This window comes from Typopeltis vanoorti, chromosome 12 (assembly GCF_054136105.1).
Source record: "Typopeltis vanoorti isolate ZY-2024b chromosome 12, IOZ_Tvanoo_1.0, whole genome shotgun sequence".
Classification (NCBI taxonomy): Eukaryota; Metazoa; Arthropoda; class Arachnida; order Uropygi; family Thelyphonidae; genus Typopeltis; species Typopeltis vanoorti.
This window is the reverse complement of record NC_143560.1, coordinates 6,454,320-6,475,792: the sequence shown is the minus strand read 5'-3', so window position 1 is coordinate 6,475,792 and position 21,473 is coordinate 6,454,320. Positions and strand designations below refer to the sequence as shown.

General features: G+C 35.1%; 1 protein-coding gene across 1 annotated transcript in view; it reads left to right on the top strand.

Annotated features, from left to right (window-relative positions):
• The window catches only part of LOC150100560 (acetylcholine receptor subunit alpha-like), a 131,990-nt gene that overhangs the window by 63,473 nt on the left and 47,044 nt on the right, over positions 1-21,473 (top strand). Inside the window, exon 2 of the mRNA XM_090402119.1 lies at positions 18,817-18,861. Coding sequence (XP_090258245.1) covers positions 18,835-18,861 — 27 coding nt within the window. The 5' untranslated portion in view covers positions 18,817-18,834. The remainder of the gene's footprint in view (positions 1-18,816; positions 18,862-21,473) is intronic.

The window sequence follows — 21,473 nt, the reverse complement described above, 5'->3', positions numbered from 1 at the left end:
CATAATCAACACTTCAATATCATTCTGGAATACTAACTCAATTTCTTAAAGCTTCTGAATAAAATTAGCCTTCTCAAACTTAATTCTTAAATACACTGGTGTCAGTTTGTATAACTGACGATTTGGAGTAAAAAATGGGTACACATTCAAAGTTTCGAATCGCGCGCAAAGGGGGGTCTGTTAGTACTCAATAGGATAAAAGGCAAAAAGTTGCGCTAAGCGAATTGTGTTTGAATTAAGCTCTTTTGGCGAAAGAATAAAATTGCCAACTTGGATGTCTTGTAATATCTCAAAGACATGACTAGATGCTTTTAAGTGGGGAAAAATGATTGGAAAGTTTGAAGAAGGCCGCAGAATTACTGATATTGCCAGAGCGTTTGTAATCTCACATAGCGATATATCCAAGCCGTTCTGAGCGTTCCAACCAATGGAATATGTTCCAGATGTTCGCTAAGAGGTCGCCCTCGCTCTATCACGGAGCATGAAGGCAGATTTCTGGTTATAACAACAAACCACTACGACAGGTCTCGCCAAACTGTGGCAAGACGTCTGAGAGAAGTAGGCTTACACACCCGAAGGCCTGTAGTCTGTATCTCTTTACCCAGAGCTCAATGTAGAGCACCATAAAACAAGACACGAATGTGCTAATGTACTCTTTACAGATGATTTTAGTCTTTCCTCCAATTCTAGACGAGACTTGATCTGACGTGAAGGTGACGCTGCCTACCATCTCGAAAATGTTCTTGAAATGGATAGATACGACGGTGTGGGGAGGTATTATGCTTAATGGATGCACCGAGCTACAAGTACTGGAAAAAGAGACTATGACTGGCGAACGATATTGCAACGAAGTTCTTCAACGTCATGTTCGATTGTTCCATAATACTATAGTCAAAGAATTCGTTTTTGTGGATGACAATGACACACCACATCGTACACGAGCAGTGGAGATACTTCTGGAGACCAGTCGAGTCGAGTGATCCCAGATCTCAACTCCATAGAACACATTCGGGAGACTCATTGCTGCTCGAAATTCTCCTACAGAAACCAAACGAGGCCATGTCGTTGTTCTGGAGGAGGAGTGGGCCAGTTTGTCTCAAGAACTGCTGAATGATTTCATTCACTTGGTGCTAAGCATGATACGACGTTGTGTGAGCTGCATGGAAGTTCGGGGTGGACATATTCCATACTGAAATGTCTCTCCGCATAGTTTTCTATAAGCACCGTACGTCCTTAAGTAATTCCTTAAGTACGTCCTTGGAAAATTTGTAACTTTTGGCAAAAACGTATTGCAATTTAATTTATAGGAAATTATAGCACATTTTTGTGTAATATAATTTATTAGAATGCTGGCAATAAATTTATATCCACATTTGGCTGTAGTCATGAAAACGTTTTCATATACAGGTAAAAATGTAGTTCGTCCTTAGCTTTGGACACCAGTGTTTCTTAAGAAGTAGTAATTTTGTACTTGGACAACAATCTTCTTTTAGGACTCTGATGTCAGAATTATCCATCTCGTTACCATGTGGCCCAAAAAATACCATAAAAGACATCGTTCATCCCATTGTGGAAATTTTATTTCTACTAACTTGCGTAAAATAATTTTTCGGTTCTCAGAGCCCTCTAGTATCCTTTCTTTCCTTGCACACAAGGCGATAGTCTCAGTAAGCCTCAGCGTTGGCAATCCAAAGCAAATATAAACATTTTATTTGTTTGATAACTGCCCAAGTTTTCCATCATACAAATAGAAATATATTTCGTGATCTTTATTGCAGGTCTTATTAAACTGTTCAATCTGTTCTCTGTTTATTTAGTGTTTAGCAATATTGAGTTTAAGATAAAGTAATCTGGCATTGCTACTTCTGTTATTTTATTTATTTATCGCAAATTCTGTCTTTATCTCGGCATTACATTTGGTATTAATACACTTTTCTTCCTTTGCATTTCGCCTTTCCATTTCAAAAAATCGTGCCTGCAAAAACAGCGGTTTCAGTTACGCAGCTGAAAATCAATAAAACTTAACGCGATTAATGGCGGCGCAGAAATGGTATCGTGATTTAATCTTGCCTTTTCGTGTTGAATGCGAATACCTCGCTACATTATTATTGCTTTTTAAGATTTAAAATTACCGTAATTCATATTAATTTTAAAATTTCATGTTATATTTAAACTATGCTACTTAAAAACATCCAAACGTAAGTCGGAAAGAATTTAGTGCTAGAATTTTTATTTCTCCAATTAATCCTGCTTGGACCAATTAAAAATGGAGAAGATGGAAAACTTTCTAAACGAATCTATATTTAATTTTTAATAATAATTATTTATGAAACTTATTTACGAAAATTATTTACGAAATAGTTATTTGCTGAAACTGAATGCTAACGAAATGTGCTATCCAATAGCCGATTATTCAGAGACTAACTGACAGAACAATTCTACCAGTTTCTAACAGAATTGTGTTTTCCTTCATTTGTTCGTCCTGCATGAAATTTTGTTCATAAGTTCGTAATTTTAGTGATTTAGCCGACAACCTCAAGTATCGCATTAAAATAAGTTCCATTTTAATCAAAGGCAGGTTCATGCATATTTTTATTGTTAGCTTTATGACCCGAATGCTTTTGGTGTTCCCCAAATTTTTCTTATAATCAAAATTGTTCTGTGACTTCGAAAAAGTAAAGAACCAGTGGATTATGTTTTCTCAGATATTGAGAATATCTGAGAAATGTTAGAACGTAATCCAGTGGTTCTTAACCTTTTCGAAGTCACGGGACAATTTTGATTATACGAATAATTTGGTGAATAACTAAAGCATTAGGTTTATAAAGCTAACAATAAAAAATATGCATGGACTTGCCTTTTATAAAAATGGAACTTATTTTAATGCGATGCTTGAGTTTGTCCGCTTTTGCATATTTCAGTAATATCAGGTCTAATGTGTGATACAGCTACCCTGATCTCTTTGTCTATATTAGTAAGTCTTTCAAGCTTTGTAGTTTTTATAACGGTTAATATTGAGAAACCGAACTCACACAAATATGATGTTGAAAACTGAAAACCTTTTCAGTGCCCTTGTGGAGAGAGCTGGGAATTCGGCTTGGACAAAAAAATTCCTCGAGAGATATTTCAGAGAATTTCATTTTTAGAGTACGATCCGTTGAAAAGGTAACGAATTGTTCTTCTTCTTGTAACGAAAATTCCCAACTCGATGTATTAACTGTGCCAAATGGATTTCGTATCCAGTCATAATTGTGTGTATTTAAGGAAAGAAAGTAACTTGAAATCTTTTCTTCCAATATTGTTACATTTTTACACATTAAAAATAGTACCTATAAACGATATTCTATTGGTTTAGAAGACAACGCGCAAAGCAGTATTAGATTATTAGGATCAGAGTAACCAATTACAATCAGAACTATGCCATGTGACATCTTTTACCGGCATAACACTTGTAATCAGTTCGGGGAACACAAGTGTTCCGGGGAACACTCACATAATCAATAATAAAAAATATCACTGAACACAAAATGGAACAGTAAAATTAACGGAATCCATCGATTTCGGCACATTCCCATTAGTCGTATTATATCGGCATGCGGGCTGCATCTCTACTGCTATTACGGTCGCATTTCAACCATAGATCTAAATCGACTTAAGATAGATTCGTTTTATGCTAATTCCGGCCATAAAATCTGATAGATTCGCATTACTTTTAGTGGAAAGTCTGCAGGAAAGAAGAAACTTTTTTCAGCGAACTTGCATATCTGTAAATTGTCAGTTTAAAATAGTATGTATGAAAGGAGGGTATTCTTTCCGATAGCGAAAGACAAATCGGTAATCGACTTAATTGTTTTAACTTTAGGGGACCACTCAAGATCATCTTGGAAGTTTTAGTTATAAATAAAAGAAAGGTGAAACAGAAGAAAATAAAAAAAAGAAACATAAATTCGATTTCATTTCTCAATAAATCGAATTTATATCTATATTTTCTCCTGCTTGGAAAGAAGTCAACGGACATCCCTCATGGGTAGGGTGCATCGTGCCAAGTAACCACTTACGGGTTTGTATCCAGTACACATTGGTGGAATATGATGCTCCCAAGTTAGGGCAACTGTGTCGGGATGAAATGGCTGCAAGAAAGGAACTAACGGAGTTTGAAAGAAGCGTGTTTATGGGCTATGTTGCGGGGCAATCTGTTTGGCAAACTGTTCATTAGTTGAGCCATCCGAGATCAACGATCAGTGATACCATACTGAGATGGAAGCGCAGGGAGTCAACTGCAAGTGCTACCTGCATTCGACGACCCACCACGATCACCTAAAGTGACCATAGGGTACTGCGAAGGATAATATGTAAAAACCGCCATTCGTTGTCCGACACATTGAATGCGGAGTTCTGGACATCAACTGGAACACGAATCTGCACAAAAACATTCAGAAACGAAGCCCATACCATGGCTTTCCAGTCTACGAGCGCTATATGCAAGCCCCACATTGCCCGAATCAACGTGGAGCATGATACCCCCACCTGTCCATCTTCTACCGAGCAGATGGACAGGTGGGGGTGGAAGATGTCCAGTGAACGTCTCTTACCAGAATGCTTAACCCCAACTATGAAATTCAGAGGTAGCTGTAGGATGGTGTGGCCCTGTTTTTCTTAGAATTCCGAGAATTCCAGGAAAAAGCATCGGAATTCTGTTTATGGTGCCACAAAAGCATTGAACTCCGAGAGGAATCTGAACATTCTGGATAGTGCAATGTTTTCTACTTTGTAGCGTGTCTACGGAACCGACCATTGTCTCTTTCAGCAAGACAATGCACTGTGTCATAAGGCTGCTTCTGTAACTGCTTAGTTTGTAAACATGAACGTCATCACACTTCACTGACCTCCACAGAGCTCTGATCTCAACCCTATTAAACATTCTGTGGGATGAATGGAACATCAGATGAGGTCAAGGGACATCCACCTCGCAACAATCCAGGACTTTATTACATGCCTATAGGAAGAATGGCCCAAAATTCCCATTGATCGCTATCGTAAGCTTGTGAGAAAATTTCCCCATCGGATTGCTTCCGTCATTTTATTAAGGTGGGCCCCATGGCTTTGTTCCTTACACTATGGTGATTCGTGGACTTTTTTCCAAGCAGTGTATGTTTATCAAAACTTGCCCAATGCTTAGAGTGTTCGTGCTCAGTCAGCTTCGACAAAGCTTGACTAAGTTGCAAAAATCGAAGTTCTAATTTCCAATCTTGTCTTAGGATGCGAAACCCTTTTATCACGGCTTTTCAACTGAAGGTGACTTAGCCAATCTCACATGGGAATAATAGGTTTTCCTCTCTCTCTCTCTCTCTCTCTCTCGTGTCCCTCAGATTGGTTTGCTTGTTTTTCATTCCTCAAAACAAGCAAACCAATCTGAGGGACACGAGAAATATATGTGATCAGCATAAGACAAACCACCTTATTCTAAATTACGGTTACAAAATTAATTAGTGCAAGGGTAAGCCTTAAATGTCTGTAAAGAGAATTATTATCATTTACTAAACATTGGTTCTCATGAGCAGGGGCGGCCCGTGCATAGCCACTGCGTAACAACAGCTCCCCAATTTTTCTCGATATATAAATATATTTATTAATTTATTTATATTTGCTTGTAATATTTAATTTCATCATCAACAATCCTATACAATTCTCTTATTTTGTATAAAAAATAATAAAAATCCATCTGGTAGCACTTAGGAGGGCGCTAGCAGCACTGTGTTTACCACAGTGTCCTATTGCTACGCGCGCAAGCATATGCACGTCATAGTTAGATGCGAGCTATTAGCGTAATGCGGCACTGTCCGTCGCGCAGTTCCACTGTTGTTTATATGCAGTATTGCGCCAGTAGTAGAGTGTTCGTAGTGCTTATCGTGTTTACTCCGTCTCTTTAAATATTTGGAGATTAATTAAAGGATTTAATTGTAATGTCCAAAAATTGTAAATCCATTCCTTTAATTACAATTAAAGGAATATTTGTATTAAAGGAATGGATTTTATTTTTAAGTAATTTTGAATTCTACCAAACTGTATAATTTTGTCGATAATAAACAATATTTTTTCATGTTTAATTTTTTTAATTTTTACAATAATTTTGATATTTTATCCAAACACGTATACACTGTACTTACAGTGTGTATGTATATTTCGAAAGTTGCGGCACCCCCACGATTTCAAGCCACGAGCCGCCATTGCTCATGAGTTCTCTTAAGAGTTAAAAAGTGTTTAGAGAATCTATAAAATATAAGAATTTTACATTTATTTTTCCAATAAAAGTACTTGAAATAGCTTTTATACACATAATTGCAATAACACTTACAATAATAATATAACGCAATATTTTGAATAAACGGTTACAATATAATTATCATACGTAATAAAGTTAAAAGTAGGTTTCTTTTTATGATTTGAGTAATAATACTAACTATATGGTCAGCAATGGATGAATGCAATACATAAAAGTAACAAATATGATCGTGTCTTTAAAGTTTAAAGGTAATCACAACACAGGAAGTTATAAAACAGAGATAATGTGATTTATTTTGTTGTAACTCTGGAAGCGAACACTGTTTATCTCATTTAAAACAGATTATTCTTTTCATGGTTTCTAGAAAAAACAATAAATCAAGGTGCATCGCAAGACGAGAGTGTAATTTGCTGATAGAAAAGGTTGGGAGGATTTTGTCTTTCGGGTTAAAACAAAATTAAGCTCAATTGTGTTCACGTTTGTGGCTCACGCTCACGTGATATTTACTCGCTCACCAGCATGCGAAGCACCCCCCACTTCCTCTCTGATAACTGAACAGAGCTCACGCTAATCTAATAGACGTGTGTCGGTCATACTAAACATTACTAGTCGAAGCATGTGGGGGAGCTTCTTCTATTTATCCATCCGCAGGATTAAAGTATCCTGTGTATCGGGTGAGTGTGCAAGACACTAGGAAGCGAACCATTAACCAAGGACTAAACACGAAAATATCGCGTTAGGATTTAAATGTATAATGGCAATAAAGAGAGCGAGAGAAGGTGGTCGGTTTGCCATCTCATTTGTAATTGCTGTGGGAAATACCGGTAAGCAACTTTCACGAAATAGAAATGCATCAAAACGAACGATAAATCCGCAGAGAACTTGGAATAAAGTGGAAATGGAGGGAGCGCGCACACGCTATACAGTAAATGTAGAATATATAAGAACAAGAGGATGCCTGCGGCCGGGAACTCATGGAAAGTTGAACTGTTTGCTTGCTTTTGTTGTTCTATTCAAACTGATACGTGGGCGGAGCAAGTGAATGCTTGAGTGAATACACATTGCCTGGCGAATGAACAGCGGCTCTAAAATTATTTTGTAAGTTAGGCCACCATAATTGCTTGGTATTCAAAAATCTAGACTTCAAAAGTGTCTCTATTTTCTTCAATATCTGTTTGATTTTAATTTTAATTAATTCAGCTAGCATAAACGCATTTAATTCTTAAATAGTATTTTAGACTCTTCTGCTATTCATGAATAGAATAATGGAAAAAGGGAACGAGTAAATCTCAAGGACGAATTAAAAATATGAATAATAATAAAATATTCTAGCCAGGAAATATTTCGTTTATGATTATATTATTATGATTAATATTGGCTTTGGTGTGTCAAGGGTTTTCGTTGTGCAATTCAAACATTCTTTGGTCAGTGGCTCTGCTAAAAGTATATAAATACAGTCATGTATGTTCTTACGAAAATGAAATTTATCCAGTGATCTGGATATACGAGATGGATTTCCCCCTCCTCATCTCGTATAACTAGATGAGGAGGGGGAAAATAAAAATTATCGAACAAAAAGAAACTTCCTTTGGATAAGAAAATGCATATGATTCTTACATACACGATTTGATTCATGTTCAGGCATTAAGGAAAAAATTCCTGATGCGCCAAACTCTCTCCGTGGTTTGATGTTTGAGGATTACGATCAGCAGTGCTATGACGTTTGACAGGATTTGCCTTCCTTTCTTCCTTTGTTCTTCAAATGCCTTGGATAGGCTCAACATTGTTTCTCCGAATGCTTGTTATAACATTTCATACGTTACTGTGACTGCCTTATTAAGTCAGCAACAGAACTTCATACACGCGCATTGCTCATACTACACATGCATTTCACAAAGCACAAAGGAGGAAAGCGTGCACTCTAAATCAACTCCCTTATGACTGAAGGGTATCCTCTTCTCCCGCAAGTGACGTAAGGAGATGCTCCCAGATCTCGTACATGGTAGCAGTTGCATGACTAAACTGTTAGTCGTTTCCATTCAAAATATTGTGTCCTGGATATTTTTTGTTCAGCCCACATTTTTTATGACTTCCTCCCACTAATGGTTTCAAACCTACAACGCATTCGTACTTTAGGTAGGCTAAAGACTGTGTCTATATTTTATTAATTTTTATAAATTATAAAATAATTTTTATTATTTTAATATTTTATTTATTTTTACATACTCCGGTAACCTGCAAACCTCTCACTTTAAGCCTCCTATTTTAAGCGGGGAAGTGACTTCACACCGGGCGATGAAGTTCATCTCTCAGTACAAGGTAATCACAAACATCCTTGCTCATGGCAGAATTCGAACCGTACATATTCCTCTTCCTTACCACATACACTCCTCTTAGCTTTAACTACTTTTTGCGTAGTCTTAATAATCTACTACTTACCCTTGAGTGGTAGATTATTAAGTCGCTTTAAATATTAAACGTGTTGAACCCTGTTTCGTGCTAAAAATTTCATTATTTAGAGAAATACGAAATTATCTGAAGAGCATATTGATGTACGCCTGTAGTATTTATGTAATAGGTGTAATACTGGGTATTCAGCTGAATACTCGGTACGTCAAGAACTTGCATTTTTTTTAATACTTTGAATTAAGAAATCAGCAACTTCCTACTCCGCTATTTACTTCACTTTAGTAATCGCTATTAATTAATATTAAAATGAATACTATTGTCAAATACGTATTCATTTTAGTAATTAAGATGGATTACTGTTAGCATCGTCCGCGCGGTTAGCCTAGTGGCTGTGCGCGTCGCAACCATATGCCTGGGGAAGGAGTGTCCTAGGTCGATTCCCATTGACGACGCGAGGAGCTTAAGGATCTTCCTCAGCCATAGCCAAGTTAGCCGGTCTTGGGCATGGACAGCAGGGTTTTTCCCACCAGTTTATCTGGGAGGTTTTCATCCCGCAAGCAGGCAAACCGGCCCCGTGAACACACACGGATCTACAGTCATAAATACTTAACACCCTATGAGGGGGCTCAACTCGTCCCAGTAGGGAGGGGGGAGAAATAGGGAGAAAACTCCATACGAATAAATAAATAAACTGTTAGCATTAATAGAACTATTGTGCACGAAGCTTATTACTGTTTTTGCAGAATCTCTAAATCAACTTTGAGTTCACTTGGATTTCATATGATGGAACACTGCATTTAAAAGCAAGAGAAACTGTTTGTGTTTCACAGTAATTGATTACGGAATAATTTACCTGTCTTTTTTTTAAATACAGTCATTTCTAGATTAATATGTAGGTACATTCCCGAAAATTACAATTAAACCTGGAACTGTTTTTCGCATTAGTTTTATGCACATAATTTCTTTATGCCTGATGCTTGTTACTAATTTGCCTGTGTTAATGTGCACTTCGTTAAAAATAGAGCAAAAAAGTATAAATAAATAAATAAACAAAAATATAATAAAATAAATGAAATATAAATAAATCAATATCATTACCATTTCAAATTGTTTCGAGAAGAAAAATGGAATTATAGTTTAGAAAAAAAAAAAATGTATCATATACTCTTTAACCAAAGACTGCTACGTTGCAAGATTCAACTACAGTGACAATGCGTCCCTTCTTTCTTGTGAGACCTATGAAGGTATCTGCAGCAAACTTAACGTTATTACAAGAACTCCATGAAGTGTTTGTACTTTTGTAATAGAAATGATTAAAAGAAAAAGTTAAAAGTGCATTTATTATCCTGTTGGCGAATATTTCAGATTTATTCCGTTGTATGCACATCCATTCTTCATCTGCTGATGAAGAAGAAGGAGAAACAGTTCCGCATAATAAAATCAATACAGTCATAACATCTTGTGAAAGTGTTCAGAGAGCAATTTAATAGAAATTATACGGAAAAAATATTTTAATAAGATTCTTTAAACACGTTAATCCAAATCCATGTATTGTCGAAAAAAAAAAGGAATTTTAAATTGTACGGACACATGGATGTGGTAAATATAATGCTGTTATACGTTCGTATAAAATATAGCAAATGATTTTCTCTTTTCAATATTCTTACATGATCAAATAGAAACAAAGAATTCAGCTTTCTATTTGCATCAAGCTATTTTTTTATTTCGCATTTAGAAATGGAGACTTAATTATGTTCGTATTTACTTTACTAGTTTATGGAATAAAATAGAGGCAGACTATCTTCCGCATCATGTAAACATATGAATAGTTAAAATTTTATTTTGAGTAATATATCGGTGATTTTTTCTCTCCTTCTTCTTTTGCATTAAGGCCGTGATTGCTTCAAGTCAAAATTAACGAGCGTATCTGAAAGAGGGGAAAAATTACTTGGCTACCAACGTAATGCCTCCACAACGTCTTAATTAAACTTTGTAGAATCGATTCCGTACAAGTACATTAGGTAATATCATACAAATTCTTTTACACCACAGAGGCGAAGTAAATAATTGCAGACGTTTTTAGTAGAATAGTCCTCCTATATGTTTTTTTTCTCTAAAAATAGAATTTTTAGAACTCGAAAAATTTTACTGAAAAGGATGTATTCTTCAAAACTGTACTCATGAAAATAAGAATGTGACAATGTTTCAATGATGGCATTTTTTTTTCAGTTTAATTTCTCTTTAACATGGTAATTCGAAACAGGACAAGCGGCTGTAAGACTCGTGAATTTTATAATAAATCAGAGCTGTGCTTCGAAAAAATTTTACTTCATACGTTATTTGCGATTTTATGAACCTATCTCTTCACAATTTTGGCAACAAGCCTACTGAAGATGTTTATTTTTATTTCTTATATGGTAATAAGACTTAATATTAAGCACAGTAATGAAACTTTTTGATGTTATTTTATTTATATTCTGAAATGACAAGGAATAGTGGAGAATTATGGCATTGGTAATTTCGTTAGTGCATTTATAGGCCGCATAGAGATGAAAAATTGTAGGTAATGATTTTTACATTAACCATTGGTCACATTTCACTTTGTGGAAGTTTTGTATATTTTCCTATAGTAATTTTTTGTTTTATTTTTATAAGTACTCATATTTTACAAAAGTTTATCTATATTATTCTTCCAAAATTTTATTTCTTTGATTTCTTTATGTATGAGTTTCTGTGCAATAACCTTCCCACAATGAAGAAACATGATAAACTAGTCCGGCATTATTACTTGGGGAATTCCAATCAGGTCAATTCATATTCTATGCAACGTCAAAAATTCGCCATCCATTGGGAAATATGTTACATTAACATATGTATTGAAATGTTCCCTATTCCAATTTCCTGTACTTTTGTGATCAGTGCTGCCATCTCGTTGCCATCCATGATTGTACGAATGTTCATTTGTAGATGGCAATCTCAATATTATAATATGATGCTTTTCTGATTAGTTCCCAATTGTGTTCATCCTTATATGTTGTAATCTGTTTAGCATTCATTTAGATCTCTCTCTCTCTCTCTCTCTCTCTCTCTCTCTCTCTCTCTCTCTCTCTCTCTCTCTCTCTCTCTCTCTCTCTCTCTCTCTCTCTCTCTCTCTCTCTCTCCCTCTCTCTCTCTCTAACTTTGACCGCATTTGATATCGACCAGAAATTTGATGCAGACTAAAATTGGCAAAGCAATGTTTATGCTGATTCATATTTGCATGATTCTCTAAATAACATATTTTTAATAGTTTGGGAACTTATTAGGAATGTCAATTTAAATACAGAACCGGTTCTTCGACAAGTTTGAAAACTCGGGAAATTAAGCTTATCCATTCTCATCTCTCAGCTATTGGCATTTGGCATGATGTACGCATGCTCATGTTTGTTTTTGAATTATAAAGTCGAAACTTGTTAGCGTGTGAAAATCTTCATCTTTCCCTTTCGGTTTTGGAAGTTCCTTTTAGACAAAGACCAAGACTTCTCTATAGAGGAGATATCGATCGCTTTCTCTGAGCCATAACACACAAACACGGAGAAATCTCAGTGGACATCAACCGCTCGCTTGCGATAAGTGACTGCCAGAACTCTCTGTAGGAACTGTCATTAACTGAGATAATACATTCAGATCGTGAATTTTATAAATCATAACACGCTCAAACAAGATACTCCTGATGAATATATTGCTTGGTGTCATATGCAAATGCAATGACGTTAAATTAGGATCTTTGTACCATTTACTCCTGGAACATAATGAAGCAACGATATATTCAGTCACTGTTCATGTTATTGTTCCCTCTTTGTACATAATGTTTCTAGTTGACACCGATTACTCCTCACGGAAGATGTGCCTCTCTCTCTCTCTCTCTCTCTCTCTCTCTCTCTCTCTCACACACACACACACACACACACCTTTCTTATAACGTCTTATTTTACTTAAGATAATCATTGAAAGTTAAACAAACCAAAAAAATCACTCACGACAAAATTAGTCCTCAAAATAATAATAAATAAGTAATACAAAGAATCTTCCCGAGCTCATTTTAACTTTTCTTGAAGGTAGTTAAATTACAATATCACGACCAAGTGATCTAGTTTCATATGAAGCTAATTAATGTTATGACATGGCATTTAATCAAAAATCGGGGGGGGGGGGAAATCAGCTAACGCCTTTTATTCCTTTATACGGAAAGTTCAATCTCCACTGGTAGCCAATCAGAGATAGCTGGCCCAAAACTATTGCTAATTTAAAGTGGCAACCGATAAAGAGACCGGCAATGAAGTGCTGCCATTTCGTGCTCTCTAACTCTAACAGCACATGTTATTGTCTGAAATAGTATGGGTTTAAGGGATGATTTTTCTGAGTTAATGGACGAAAAATCCGCTTGCCCGTGAATTAACTTCGACTAACTCGTGAACCAGTGGAAGAAAGGCTTAGAAAAAGTTCCTCTAGTAAGCGATCAGGCTTGAACCTAAGTCGATCTTCTGGTAGCTTAGCGCAGCGGATGCAAGCGTCACTTTCACTGAGTTACGTGGACCTGCTAATGTCGTAATCTGCTTTCTATTAAATGAGTGTTTTCTCTTCAAGATTTGTGTTTTATACGGAAAAAAGTACAAGTTGCCCACAGGAATATCCTGCCATCTTCTCATGAGAATATCTAACTCATCTTCTGCACAAACGCAGCAAAGTTCCTAAATTCTACCTATTCGTTTACCAGTGCCTCAGTGTTGGCCATCATTTGTCCAACTACTAACAGTTATTTTATTATTTTATTTCTTTTATCTCAGTGATGGTCTATGTATATATTATTCTGATAAATTTATTTTAAGTACTTGCATACCAAGTCAGATGGTATACAGCTACTTACAGTCACTCTGACTGATTTTCATTAACTGTAATTTCCATTTGTTTAACACATTATCTCTATTAATTCTATTCGTTTCTTCTAACGTTGGCATATCTACAAAGCATCTGAATCATTTTGAATCTTTCTCTATAACTTCCTTAATAATGAAAGTGAATTCTTTTATCAGTAACTATGCAGAACCTCTTTTTCATGTTCGCAGAACTCGACATAATTTTAACAACTTTTCCAACGCTTAATATATTCTTTTCTAATAACTCTCTTAAGAATAGCATAAATGATAACCATTCTAACGGATATCTACAACTTCCGGCTCAGGTTGATGTTGATATCATGAAACTTCCCTCTCCCTGTGTAGCATTATTCACAGATTTGCTCTATTTTATCGCATTTTTGTACTCTTCTTTTTTGGATTTTGCTATTGTTTTCAATCTCCTAATCCAAATATTTATTTTTTTAAAAAACGTATTATTTAAATACATTACAGATAAAAGAACCTTTCCACTTTATGGAAGAAGAAAGTTTTTTTTTTCAACTAATGTCTCAATGTTATTCAAGATAACTTTAAAGCATCACGGTGGGCTTGCATCAAAGTTCCTTTTATGTTATTTCTTCTCAACGTAAAGACTAGTGAAACAAACAAATTAAAATCTGGTTTGAAAGGGATGTTTGGAAGAAGAACCATAAATAGAAATTGTGTGTGTGTGTGTGTGTGTGTGTGTGTGTGTGTGTGTGTGTGTGTGTGTGTGTGTGTGTGTGTGTGTGTGTGTGTGTGTGTGTGTGTGTGTGTGTGTGTGTGTGTGTGTGTGTGTGTGTGTGTGTGAATCTTGTTTTCAGATCTCAAGCCTTTCTTTGAGTTTCATTTTTATCTAAATGTGTGTATCTGTGTGTTTTTCAAGTGGCTATAATCACGATAAAAGAACCTTTCAACTGCATCACATACGTACTCCATCCCATATTTTATCCAGATAAAGGCATTAGAAGAATCTTTATGAAACTGCGAAGTGCGATCAAAAGATTTCGGACTCACTGCAAAATGGCATTTTGTACCGGTTTACAAAGCTCCCTCGCTACCGAGGAACCTTAACTACTCGCTAGCGAACAATCTACCGGATCATTCGCCGCTTATCTCAAAATTACAACTTGATGTATCGATAAGTAATACAGTATATTGTAAAGTGCAAGTGCGTACAGTGCCCTTTGTGATTTCTGTTCCATCAGAAAAAGGATTTTTCAAAACAGTTCATAAATATTAAGTTCTCTTCAACAGAAAACCGATCCAGAAACATTTCAGCTCATAAAAATGTATATTTGGTAATAAAGAATGAAAGAATGTGAAGGAATTCAAAGATTTGATTGGTATTTTTCAAATTCAAATCTATTTTATTGATCTTCATAGAATTCTTCAAGCGGATGTCGAATTCGCTGCCGATGTGAAACCTATAAACGAACATTTCTATTCAGATGCTCCTGGACATGTACGAGAAGATGAGACAAAACCACTCAGAAGTAGTCAAATAGAGATTCCGCTAAGAAAAAATACGTCTCTCATTCTACTTTATCTGTGCCGAAAATTTAATCAAAAATGAGACTGTTATTTTCCTGCGCAGTCTTTATTAGCGAATTCAGTGATAGTGGTCAGTGATTATGGTATGTTTTTCCTAATTGCAGATATCATTATAAGTAAAAATAAATAAAATAAATAAATGCAGATTAAATTGCCCAGTTCAAAACAACGACTGAAATATTTCAACAATGATCTCTGAAATTATCGTATAGAATCGCGAGGAAACTACTGGAAACGCAATATTATGGAACAGCAATACCTTTATCTTAAAAAAAACAATATGGAAATATGGAAATACAATATGGAGACGAGATAATTTCATCTCTCCTGATTCATACCAAAATTAAGTTCTTTTCCAAGAAAGCTTCCCATCCTATCCGTGCTCTAAATGCAATACAAGGTTAACCTTCAATTCACGTACTTTTCCCACTGAGTATTTTAAGTGAATTCCTCTCATGAAAGGCTGATAGCTCGTAGTCCGTTTGTGTTAATATGATGGATGAACTAAATGTTAGATAATACTAAATTCGTACTCTAAAAATTAAACACGAAACTTCTTGAGGCTTATAAAAAAACAGGGTGATGGTCTCTTGCTGGGTAATGAAAGTTATTTATCATCTACATTTGAACGACATTCTCAAAAATCCATATTCACAGCGTGTTGCTCGGATAGTATATAACGTAATAACTGTGCTGTTGTTTATTATGCCGTTTGAAAATGTTCAGATAACTCTAAAACATTTCAATTCCGTAAACTCACTTCTGTCTTCATGTAACAAAGATCCTTTCACTTGCTATTGCAGTTCATAATACTCAGCTCGGTAATCAGTGGGACATTTCTTGTAAGTTTAAAACAACCTACAGGCTCATACAGAGAAAATTCGGGATCTTCGAAAATTCTACATTCCAAAGAAAGTTATAGAAAACTAATCATGTTAAGTAAATTTTGAATTTTATTTTAATTTTAAATCATGTTTAAAGTAGTAAAATTAAGGTTTAGGTGCACTTAGCTGATTTGGCTATCGAATTAGCAAGAATGTAATCATTTTAAATGCATTTATATTTGCAAAAGTTTATAGTGTGTGTGTGTGTGTGTGTGTGTGTGTGTGTGTGTGTGTGTGTGTGTGTGTGTGTGTGTGTGTGTGTGTGTGTGTGTGTGTGTGTGTGTGTGTGTGTGTGTGTGTGTGTGTGTGTGTGTGTTGACTGCTATCTTGTCTGTTTTCTTCCTCTGGTTCAAAATCTAATGAAAGGGTTTCAGAGAGATGACGAAATCAGTTCATTACGGTGATGGTCCAGCTGTGCATCTGAAATAACGAAATGCATACTTCTCATCCTTTTCCATATTTTGCATAACGATTAATCGAATTCTCTTTTTGACAAGCCTATCCCTTCTATTTCACTCAGGACGAATCCTTAAACTGGAATAGATTGAAATCAAACCCTTATATAACGAATTGTTTCAAAGATGTCACTGATTATTGTTATCCAGTTACTTTCTATTATTTATAAATATAAGATGTATTTATCCGGTCGATAATAAAGTCACCTGAAAAAAAAAAAGTTACTGTAGTTATTATTATTTGACACCTGCAGGGAGTTCAAGCACTCCTCGAGGGAGGACACTTACTCAACAAATCTGTCTCCATCAGTCAATCCACCAACTATAACGAGCTGCAACTACATCAACGCCATCTACCGCCAACCACTCCACTACTATTTTCACAGACAATCACAAACATTAATGCCCACGGTGGATTCGAACCCACAGCCTTTTGGCAGGAGAGCGGATACGCTAACCTCTCGGCCGACCAGGCCGGCAGTTGTATGTTGTGCATACAAAATACTTTTATTTTGTATGTACAAAATAAAATATATTTTTTTATTTTGTATCTTGTACATACAAAATAAAAAAGCAAAATACGATATTTATAGACTCTGAAATGCTTCCGAGAGCAAATTGACGATGTTCTTACAAGATCCCTCGTTTTACCTTCGTTGTCAGTTGTCCTACGTTAATCGTATTAGAGCATAACAGTTGAAGATTGTGAAACTGCAATTAGCCAGCAATTACACTTATGCGTCTGGAGTTATAACTCTTGATTTGCTTCAAGCTGCCAGAAAATCCCAATGCACCTTTGACAGATGGCTAAACTGACTCTAGACCAGCCTAATAATAGTCTGTCCGTATGTGTCGATTAATATTGAGGATTCTAGATCTTTAAGAATATAACTTGCAGTGAAATATTTCTCAAATATCACTGTTAAGCTAGTAGTCTGTCACTGCAGTACTTAGATTAGGATATTTTGTGGTATTTATTCATATCAAGATATTCATTCGCCTTTATTTATTAACAAGGTACAATCAGAATTTTTGGATCACTTAAATTATCTCAATAATTTAAGATTCTGCTGATCAATGCTGACTCCTGTAAATGTGTTCTAAAGGTATTTGGTGAGCGATATACTGAATTTTTTTCTTAAGTCTCCAGGTGAAAGTTGCAGGCATGGCAGTCTAATATGCACAACAGTGATCTGTAGACTGTTTGATCGCTTCTCTGTAAGGCAATACAATTTCACTAAGAAGACAGCTTTACAGAGAACCGAAACGTCGCTTATTTTACTATAATCCCGAAATAGTTATTTGAAACCTGTCCGACCACATATCCGAGATCCTAGTCTGGCAACGTGCCAAGAAGAGTCAATTCATGTTGAAGGGGAGAAAGAAACCAATACGCGAAATCACATGCTTTATACGTAAATTAGTTATTTTAATTTACCACTTTAAAAACTACAACGTTCATAAAAGAGAAGTTAATTTTCCCACGTATAATAATAAACAACTTATTCCACAAGAAGGATTGATTACCCTATTATCGGAATGGATTCTCCTTCTTCTGACATGCGCAGAAGTGTCGAAGGATCTCGCATCAATGGAAGTACAGTACGATATCCATTCGCTGAACAAGTCAATCACTGATCCTGATATACACTTAAAAATTACTACAAATTTTGTGCGAAATGTTCGATAGATATGTGCAAGCGCTTTGGATAATCGAAATAAGCAACTTTGGAAAAAGTGTGGCTACAAAGTGGTATAACTCCGAAACACTGCTGAAATTTTGAGCTTGTTGATGCATTGCATTTTGTTCCTTTTTGTAATCATCATCATCATCAACAACAAAGGATTTAATCATAAGGTATTGTATTATGGCTTGTCCCTTCACCGTAAGTTACTTGTAGGTCTCTTTAATAAACAACCTGTTCTGTTTGCTTTTTCCAAACGTTTATTAAAATATTTTACTGAAGTGGTTCATTATTTTAATAACTATTTAATAAGTAACAACTATTTTCTAAATGAATGCCAGTATTTTTAAAATGTTCGTTAACATCAATATGCACAATACGTGTTGTGGTTGTGTAAAAGAGGTATATTTAAAAAAGGTGAGCAAGTAGTGTCTATTTTTACCCTTTTTTGTGTGGGAAACATTTCAGAAATCAGAAAACATGTCCAAAGTTTTATCAATTTAATTAAAAATATTTTAATGAAGTATTACAGTAATTCAGAAATGTAGTAATTATAAATTTTATTTCAATTTAATTATTTTTCGAATAATTTTGTTACATGATATGATTTCAGTACTGTATCTTTTACAGAATCTGAAACATCAAGTCATGACGACGAACGTCTGGGTGGAACAAGTAAGCTGAATAACTTTCTTTTTTCTATACTTTAATAGACTAACCAACTTTGATGTGTTCGTGTGCAGTATTCACAAACGCGAAATGAAAAGTATCGCATCTTTCTGTCCACACTTTTCGAGAAGTGCTTCGATTTCCTTGACTTTATCGAGCATCTAGAAAGCCTCTTTACACTGTGATCATTTACTCCAAAACAAAACAAAAGAAGACACGAGACAATACCAGACATCTTATTGTCAATGCATTCAAAACTTTACAGCATTGTGCTGACGAAAGAATGTTTGAGCTAAGGAACTGAGATTTTTTCAAACATTTTAATCAATAAAAGACTTTGTCATTAAGTGAGAGTTAAACCTGAAAACACTGAGCACTATCTCAAAGTCATCTCTCTCTCTCTCTCTCTCTTTCTCTTTCTCTGTATGTATGTATATATATATATATATATATATATATATATATATATATATATATACGAGGGAAGTCCAAAAAGTAAGCTCCGTTTTAAAGTATTTTTACGGCAGCGCTACGATCGCAATGGTGCGTAGTATGCGTGATGAGTTTGTAGATTCGTTAGCAGGCGTTGGTGCCATTTTCAGACATTCTCGCAGTGCGTGCGCTTCTTGGTGTGTATTTATAATGTCTAAGAAAATCGAATCGCCCGCCGCATGTGAAATTAGGTCAGTTATCCGTTACTTGAATGCGAGGAACGTTAAAGCAGCTGAAAATCATCGGCAAATTATTGATATTTATGGAAAACATGCAACGAGAAAACACACGGCCGGCGTAACACAACAGCTTCTCGCCACCTTCGGTTGAGAACAATTCCATCATCCCCCATATAGTCCTGACCTCACGCCAAGCGACTTTCACCTGCTCAAACATCTGAAATCTTTCCTTGGTGGCCGGCGGTTTCAAGACAACGATGAGGTCAAAGAAGCAGTTGTATACCTTATACGAAGGAATACAACTCTTAGTGTCCCGTTATGATAAGTGCCTGAACAATGGCGGAAATGATGTAAAAAGTAGTGAAAGATGTCTACTTTAATTTCCAATAAAGTTTTTTTTTTTGTAAGTATATTTTTGTTTCTCTGACAGCCCATCGGAACTTAATTTCTAGACGTCCCTCGTATATATATATGTGAAAGAATGATCATTAACTCGGTTAACATACATATTTTTATGAAGAATTGAATGACTAGAACCGAGATTTAAGTAAAAAGGTTTTAATATAAAAACATGACTAGTTTCGCCATGTAACAGCCATATATATATATATATATATATATATATATATCTGAGCTACTTTTTAGTGAAAAGATAATTCGGAATTAGTTTTAAGTTCATTATTTATCTGTGTAGATCTATTTTTAACAGCAACTTCTTGTTTACCTCAAACGCTGCGAACTGATTAGAATCGTATTCTATTATAGTTGAGCTTGTACAGCTGCATGAGTTTACATTATGCCTTATCTTTATTTTTTAAAAATTAACTAGCAAATTATATATTTAATTTTTTTTCAATATTTATCGTGTGAATGCTTTACTATTTTAATGTTTTTGTATAAATCACCCTTTTTTTCTTAGATTAATAAATTGACTACTCTGCCAGTTAAGCAAAACTACTACCATCATGGAAACATGGAAATATTACGTCACACCAAACTTTGCATATTTTATTAACTTGGAAATGTCCTCAAGCATAACTTTATAGCAATTTCAAATAATATTTGTATCATGTCCAGCAATATCGAAATGAAATGTTTTTACACAGAGGGAGAGATATTATTCTTCAAAAGACTATATTTTTCTGGAAATCAGATGTTAAACACTTTAAAGAAAGAAATTTTCGGTGTTTTATATTTAAAAAAATATAAAAAATTAATATGAATTATGAAATTAAAAATTAAGATTAGACCTTTCATAATGGAACTCTTCTGTTGTAATGTCTCTTGTAGTAATACTATATCTGATGTTTTAAGGATACTTGTGACATAAAGACTGAATATTATATGCACGTAAACGCAAGAAAGATATTTAATTAACCAAATATTTCGGTCTGGAAATAGCAGACCATCTTCAGTGGCACTACAAGAACAGTTTAAAAAAATGCAAGGTGGAATACTAACAATAGATCATTTAAAAACAGAACAAGTCGCGTGATGTTATATCACTAAGTATTAAAGGGAATATTTTTAAGCAGAGACATGATGGAAATAGATATTAATTAACAATATTAAATAACATAAAATTAATATGAATTAATGAGTTATCCTGATTAGATTTTCCCAGTTGATATAGATATACAGTCATTCCAATTCAGGTTAGCACGATGGAGTAAAGCCTCTACGCTTTCTTTGAATAAATGTTCGAATTTATAACGGGATCTATGTAAGAGGCGAGTTTTTGACCAAAGGATGTTGTGGTTAGTTTCCATCCCGTGCTGAGCCAATCCAGACTTTTCAGGTTTGTTGTGATGAATGGATGATTGATGTTCTTAGATTCTTTTTTCAAGAGAACGTCCAGTTTGTCCAAAATAGGAGAGATCAGAGTTGCATGGAATTTGATAAACTCCAGGAAGATACATAGTTGAGCGTTTGTCTTTAGGAGAAGGA